Genomic DNA, 7,580 nt, shown 5'->3' with positions numbered 1-7,580 from the left:
AGTTCTTTAAAGACCTTAAAAGTGTGGTTTTGAACTCTATATCCAGCAGTTTGCTTTCCTCCAATTCTGTCGATTGTGTCCTGTTTCTTTGTCTCGGCATTTTTTATGCTTCACTGTGTCGATAGAGTGCCTTTCTGTGCTAAGTGTCCCAATTACCTGAGGTAGACACTCTTGGTGCACCCCCTTGTGGGCTTTGTGCACAGTCTTGTTGTAATTAAGCCTTGATTGTTGTAGTTATCACTGTGAGGAATTGACCTCCAGGCCAATTGGCTGTGAGAATCAGCTGTGTCTGCAGTGGGAGAACTTCTGTGCTGGAGACACCCCTCTGGGGCTAGACTTGCTTCAATGAGGCTTTGGTGCTCACTGAGTCTGTCCCCTGAGTGTGTCTTTTATGGTTCCATGGAGCTGAAAACTGGATGGTCCCACTCTGACCTCTGGGCTTCCTGGCTCCTGGATCTCTAGGGAGGTGCTAATCTAGCCTTTGCCTGAGGCTATCCAGCAAAAGTCTCCCTGCAGGGCTTGGGCGGGGTGGGTCCCACGGGATCAACAGGGCGGGTTAGCAATTATGGCTGCTCTCAGTCTTGCCCTCAGAGACTCTGCTTCTCAGTGTCCCATTAATCACTGCAAGCCCCTCGGAGAGAAAACTGCCCTCGGGTTCTGACCGATGCCAGACAGTCCCGCTTCTCCCGTATGAGTCTGGGTCCCTAGAGACTCACCCGGAACTGGAGCTCAGAGCCTGAGACTCCCTCCCGATTGAAAACGACAACCTGTCCCTCAGCCGCCAGCCCGCTCCGCACGCACCTCCGCACCTTATTATTTCACCTCCGCACTGCGCCTCCTCTGAGTCTCGGTATGCTTTTCTCTTTCCTTCTAGTTGTAGAATTTCCACTCAGCCAGCCTTCCTGTGGTTCTGGATGATGTCCGTTCCATCTTTTAGTTGTATTTTTGAAGTGGTTGTGCGAGGCAGCAATCTCTGGTGTTTACCTATGCCGCCATCTTGGTTTCTCTCGCAGGCTGCGTTTTGATACCCCCTTGGCCTGATCTTCATGCCAATCTCTGGTCCAGAATCTCTCCTCTGACTTTCTGACTTTGGCCCCAAGTCCTCCTTCACCCGGTTGAACTCCTGACCTTCTGGGCTCCTGAGAATCTGGCTACACCTGAAATTCCAGGTTTAGGGTATTGTGTCCAGTGCTGGGCTCTCTGTTGGGATCTGGGTTTCCCACCTCCAGTTGAGAGGATTGTGCAAGAGCCAGCCTGATCATGTGTCTGCAATTTCTAGAAGACAGAGCAACACCGCAAGTTCTCTCTTTAGAGAACCATCGTGGCTCTGGGCAGGGAGGTATTACTTAAAATCTTATTCACAACAACTATGAAATCTTGCCCAGTACAGCTACTTCCTCTTTTAGTTCTATTCACGCATGGGAAGTGGCTAGGGGAGGAAGTGTGAGAGTGACTGTGAGTGAAAGCAGAAGAGCTGGAGGATGAAGGAGTCGAGCCTGTAAGTTCGGTCTTGCTGAGAGGATCGACCCAGGAGGACCCGTGCGAGGCTGAAAATGTACCTGCTGCTGCTCTTTCCCCTCCTCTTCTGGGTTCCAGGTACAGGTGAGTGGGATCTGGGTCTGAACCTGTGGGAAAAGTTTATGGGCAGGAGGAGGTGGCAGCAGGAGGAGAAAGGGGCCCAGAAGGTGTCCTGCTGAGAAGTGGACCCCATTTCTAAGTAGTTCCTCCAAGCCATGAGTCTGTGCGGTTCATCCGGCTACAGTTACCAATGAAGAAATATGCAGCCTGGCTTTCACACTGAGCCCAGCAGAAGGCATACTTCCTAACCACCCCGGGGGCTGATAATTCAAGAGGACAGATGGATGGGGCCCATCGGTCAACGCAGAGGAGCCCTGGCTGCTCAGGGGAGCTGGTGATACTTGCTCCTGGACCTTCGTGACTGTGTTAGAAGCAAGGGAGGCTTTGGGAAAGAAGTGAAGGTGGAAGGTGCTTGAGGGAAGGAAAGCAGGGAGGTTGCCAGACAGGGAGGGGGAGGTGATTCTAGGTCTTGGAGGTAGAAGGAAGTAGCAGAAGTTGCTGAGGGACTGGAAAAATCAAGAGGAGGTAGCTTGGTAGGGTGAAGAGGAAAGGAGGGGCTGAGACATGGACAGAGGGTTGAAGTGAACTTGAAGTTGCTGGATGCCACTGGTTGGATTAAAAATTAAGAGGATTGTCTTGAAAATGTTGGAAGGCCTGAGGGCTTGGCCTTTGGGCTTCCTCTCTCTCTGGAGTCACTCCCTTGTTGATATCATCTCCTCTCTTGGCTGTAAATGTTATCTGTGTACAGATGACTCCCAATTCTGTATCCCTAGTCCCTGGACATCTTCCTAGATTCCAGAATCTTCTACCCAATTGCCCATTGAACAAGTCCACTCATATATTGACATTTCAAATGTGACCTGACCACTCCTTCCCCCTTGAATTCCTTTCTGTCCCACCTTTGCGTTGGGAACCTCCATCCTTCTAGGTGCTCAGGCAAAACCTGGGGCATCCATCTCCTCTCACATCCCATAATGACCCTTTGACAATGTAAACCACTTCCTGTCTCTCCTCTAGTCAAAACCTTCCAATGACCTCCCATCCCACTCGGAGTAAAAATCGAGCTACTTTCTGAGCTACGAGGTGCTCACCATCTGAGTTCTTCCATGTCATTGCTGTGGTCTCTTCTCTATTCTGCTCCCCCTGGTTCAACTCACTTCAGCTACAATGAACTTTTAGATATTCTTTGAACATGTTAGGCACACTCCTGCCTCAGGGCCTTTGCACTGCTATTCTCTTGAGCCACAGGTTCCAGTCTCTCACATCTTTCAAGTCTTTGCTTCTCACAGAGGCCTTCATTGATGACCCTAATTACAATAACAATTTTTTTTGCATGTTTTTTCTCCCATTTGTCTCCTCCCTTCCCCCACCTTGATTGAATATAAGCTTCAGGAGGGCAGGGATTTTTTGCACCTACAACTATACCAGGTACAGATTAGACAACCAGTATGAGTTAAATGAGTGAATGTATCTAATGGAGAGGAAGCCATATGATTGTTGTAATCATCCCACCCCTAGACAAAATCTTTCTACTTTCATAGAACGGAATTATTAGACTTAACATTCATTAGATGACATACATTGCTCATAGGTATGTAAAATGGTGCAGCCACTTTGGAAAACAATTTGACATTCTTGAAAATGCTAAACATGTGGTTATCATGTGACCCAGGAATTCCACTCCTGGGTAAATACCCAAGAGAACTGGAAATATATGTCTATGTAAAAAGTTGGATGTAAATGTTCATGGCAACGTTATCTCTAATTGCCCTAAAGTGGGAACAACTCACATGTGCATCAACTGATGCATAAATAAATCTAAGTGGTCTGTCCATACGATGGCATTTTTTAAAAGCACTCTTCTTTTTTAAAAATATACTTTTTATTGATTTCGAGGGGAAGGGAGAGGGAAAGAGAAATGGAAACATCAATGATGAGAGAGAAACATTGATTGGTGCTTCCTGCACGCCCCCAACTGGGAATCAAGTTCAAAACCGGGCATGTGCCATGACCTGGATTGAACCATGACCTCCTGGGTCATAGGTTGATGCTCAACCATTGAGCCACACCGGGCAGTCAAAGACTCATTAAATTTTAAGAAAAATGAAAATACTACATATCAAAACTTAGGCAACATAGCCAAAGCTGTATTCAAAAGTAAATTCTTAGGAAAAAAATCTAACAGTTGCCCAAAGAGTTCCACAGAGTTACCCTGTGAACCAGCAATTCCATTCCTGGGTATATAGCTGAGAGAATTGAAAACACACATCCAAGCAAAAAAGTGTATATGAACATTCATAGTGGCTGGAGCACCTGAGACTATCAGCACAGGTCAGGAGCAATCACACTCCTGTGGCAATGGGTCCACTGGTACTTCCTCCCCATGAGACCAGTTTAACACTGAGATGCTGCAAAAGGACAAAGATTTATGGGCCACAGGGAGGGGGAGGGAGTGAATTATAGGAGATAATTATTGCTCAGAGTCAGTGCTTTTGTTTCCTTGAGCTCTGCAGTGGTGCTGTTAGGTGGATTTGGAGGTGGCTCTGAGCCAGTGGAACTTGGAAGGACAAAGGTCTGTGTTGTGGAAGGTGAATTCCTTCCTTGACTCTGTCCCACTCCTCAGGCCTTGAACTTGTTGGAGCTGCTCACAGTGCAGGTGGCTGTGGCACTGCCCTCAGGTGGTGGTGACAGACACATGGATTTGTGTTTTCCAGGCTCATCAGATCCCATCACGGGTCCAGAAGCAGTGAGAGGTCTGGAGCGGGGAGTCTTGACTGTGCAGTGTCGCTATGACCCATATTGGGAGACCTACAGAAAGTGGTGGTGTCGAGGAACTGATTTAAAACCCTGCAAGATCCTTGTTAAAACCAATGAATCAGCGTTTGGGGAGAAGGAGCGTGTGTCCATCAGGGACTATCACACAAACCACACGTTCACTGTGACCATGAAGGAGCTCAGGCAAGAAGATACAGACACTTACTGGTGTGGGATTGAGAGAACTGGACATGACCCTGGGTTCCGTGTTAAAGTGACCATTGACCCAGGTAAGAGGACGTGCATGTGTGGCTGTGTCTCTTCAGGGCCTGCTCTGCCCTGGTCCCTGAGGTCTCTGTCCAGTGACTGAACTCACTCAGATGAACTGCCACAGAGGGGGGTTGGTCCTGAGGTCTCATGGAACCCTGGCTGCTCACTTAGGCTGGGAGGTACAGGGCTTCTCTTAGATGCTCTTGGGGCTCAAGATGGGATCAAGCCTTTCTGGGCACATTTTTTTCTCTGCACAGCTCAGTACCCGAGACTATTGCCATAGAGATCCTGGTTATGGCCCCAGTTTTAGCTCATGGGCTGAAGGAAGCCTCTTCTTTGGGAACCAGAGACCTCGATTCCTGCAAGGCTTCCTGGCACCTCTGGTGCCCTGATGTCCCTGCTCTTCCTGAAGGTTGGGGCCCGGGCTCACAGCCGCTGTCCCACCCCTTGCTCCATATCCGGTCTCAGGGGGAAGGAGGCCCAGCACAGTTGGGGGCTGTGGGTCACTCCCGAGGTCTGGAAAGGCTTCCACAGCCAAACAGTTGCCTTCTGGGCGCCTGACATCCCACCATGAGCCATGGGTGCATCTGGGCTTAGAGACGTTCTCTTCCTGAGACCTTCTGGAATAGACACTCCTGGGAGCATCTGGGTGTGAACAAGTGTGTCTGTTGGGCTCTGCTTCTGCCGACCCTCAGACAGCCAGCACCAGCTCACAGGGCACTCATGACCGGGAGGGGACACACTCATAGCCGGGAGGGGACACACTCATAGCGTCCCCACCACACCTGGAACCCGGGAGGCCTGTGGTAGCTGCCAAGTGCAGCACGTTCCTTGTCTCATGGGATCTCGAGAATGATCCTGAGCAGGAACTACCCCATCATAGAAACTTAAAAACTTGTCTAAAGCTGAACCCCAGCTGCCCTTGACCTGAGGCAGTCCTGGGCCCCTTCACACTTCCAGGGCCCACAGCCAGTGATATATGCAAGGATGTGGGGGAAAGCATCCAGGACAAAATGAGGCTGAAGCCAAAGAGCACTCCTTCCTTATAATGTCCCCAAGGCCCTGAGCGCTGTGCCCTCCCCAAAGGGCAAACCCAGCGCGAGTTGGTCACTCCCTCGCCCTGATCTCTGAGCTCTTCCCGGGGCCTCGCTGCTCGCCCTGCCCGCTTTGCCGGCAGCCACCTTCTCAGCTCCTCACACACAGCCTCGAGAGTGGAACCCTGGCCAGGCCTGGACGCTTTGCTTTCCCCAAATTATTGGAGGAAGCCATATACTCATAAATAATGACACTGCTTGTCTCCTCCTACATAATGAAATGAGGAAGTAAATGAAGATAAAAATTGAAGGGAAGCAGGTGAGAGAAACTAAACACAATGACTTAGACAAATCGAGGGCAGAGTGTGCCTGGGCTCCGCTCAAGTCCCTGGAGGGCACTGGCATTGGACGGTGACCACGGAGACGCATGGAGTCATATCATGGGGAGAGAGACCAGGAGTCTAATTCTGGCTGAACCTTAAGTCCTTGGGTAGAGCTGGTGCTCAGAGAGGACAGGGTCTAGGGAGGCGGGGCCATTGGGCTGCCCAGCTCTGCTGCTTCTCATCCTCCCAGGTGAGCAACCGAGGAAGCGGATCCACAGCCTCAGGGCGGGGTTGCCCTGGCTCACCCAGGAGAACCTCCCATCTCTAGGTCTTCACCACATGAGGACTCATGAGCTTGTTCCTTTTCTCACTTTTTAGCTCTTGCTTGAATCCTTTCTATTAGGTTTAAGAAAGACACACGAAGTTGTAGCTTCAATGCTTTTCTCTTATAAGATCACTTGTTCTAGAAAGTCTGGAACTGAAATGTATGGCGAGTCAGTGGAGAACATGGGATCAGTGCCGGGTGCTTTGCTGTGGAACCACTAGACCAGTGGTCGGCAAACTGTGGCTCACGAGCTGCAGTTTGCTGTGGAACCACTAGACCCACTAGGAGCAGCCTCTGCACAGCCAGGTGAGCGGGTGCAGCAGCTGGACCTCCTGAGGCCATCAGCACAGGTCAGGAGCAATCACACTCCTGTGGCAATGGGTCCGCTGGTACTTCCTCCCCCTGAGACCAGTTTCACACTGAGATGCTGCAAAAGGACAAAGATTTATGGGCCACAGGGAGAGGGAGGGAGTGAATTATAGGAGATAATTATTGCTCAGAGTCAGTGCTTTTGTTTCCTTGAGCTCTGCAGGGGTGCTGTTAGGTGGTTTTGGAGGTGGCTCTGAGCCAGTGGAACTTGGAAGGACAAAGGTCTGTGTTGTGGAAGGTGAATTCCTTCCTTGACTCTGTCCCACTCCTCAGGCCTTGGACTTGTTGGAGCTGCTCACAGTGCAGGCGGCTGCGGCCCTGCCCTCAGGTGGTGGTGTCAGACACATGGATTTGTGTTTTCCAGGCTCATCAGTTGACATCACGGGTCCAGAAGCAGTGAGAGGTCTGGAGCGGGGAGTCTTGACCGTGCAGTGTGGCTATGACCCAGGATGGGAGACCCACCTGAAGTGGTGGTGTCGAGGGGCTGATTTTGGAAGCTGCACGATCCTTGTTCAAACCAATGCATCAGCGTTTGGGGTGAGGGAGCGTGTGTCCATCAGGGACCATCCGAGAAGCCTCATGTTCACTGTGATCATGAAGGAGCTCAGGCGAGAAGATACAGACACTTACTGGTGTGGGATTGAGAAAAGAGGAACTGACCCTGGGTTCCGTGTTAAAGTGACCATTGACCCAGGTAAGAGTACGTGCATGTGTGGCTGTGTCTCTTCAGGGCCTGCTCTGCCCTGGTCCCTGAGGTCCCTGTCCAGTGACTGAACTCACTCAGATGAACTGCCACAGAGGGGGGTTGGTCCTGAGGTCTCATGGAACCCTGGCTGCTCACTTAGGCTGGGAGGTGCAGGGCTTCTCTTAGATGCTCTTGGGGCTCAAGAGGGGATCAGAATCTTTCTGGGCACATTTTTTTTCTCT

General features: G+C 50.6%; 1 protein-coding gene across 1 annotated transcript; it reads left to right on the top strand.

Moving 5' to 3' along the window:
- Nucleotides 1-1,479: 1,479 nt before the first annotated feature.
- LOC106695550 (CMRF35-like molecule 1) lies at nucleotides 1,480-4,833 on the top strand. Its single transcript, XM_023748645.1, has 2 exons — nucleotides 1,480-1,602; nucleotides 4,293-4,833. The coding sequence occupies exons 1-2, from the start codon at nucleotides 1,554-1,556 to the stop codon at nucleotides 4,700-4,702; spliced, it is 459 nt and encodes a 152-aa protein (XP_023604413.1). The 5' UTR covers nucleotides 1,480-1,553; the 3' UTR covers nucleotides 4,703-4,833.
- The last annotated feature ends 2,747 nt before the right edge of the window (nucleotides 4,834-7,580 follow it).

Source organism: Myotis lucifugus, unplaced genomic scaffold (genome assembly GCF_000147115.1).
Source record: "Myotis lucifugus unplaced genomic scaffold, Myoluc2.0 scaffold_1608, whole genome shotgun sequence".
NCBI lineage: Eukaryota > Metazoa > Chordata > Mammalia > Chiroptera > Vespertilionidae > Myotis > Myotis lucifugus.
The sequence above is the reverse complement of the archived record's forward strand: the minus strand, read 5'-3'. Positions and strand labels throughout refer to the sequence as shown.

Bases quoted from the DNA above. Each gene is read 5' to 3' on its own strand.
- LOC106695550 (XM_023748645.1), top strand. From the start codon at position 1,554: ATGTACCTGCTGCTGCTCTTTCCCCTCCTCTTCTGGGTTCCAGGTACA. The intron at 1,603-4,292 runs GTGAGTGGGATC...TGTGTTTTCCAG, and splicing joins CTTCTGGGTTCCAGGTACAG to GCTCATCAGATCCCATCACG.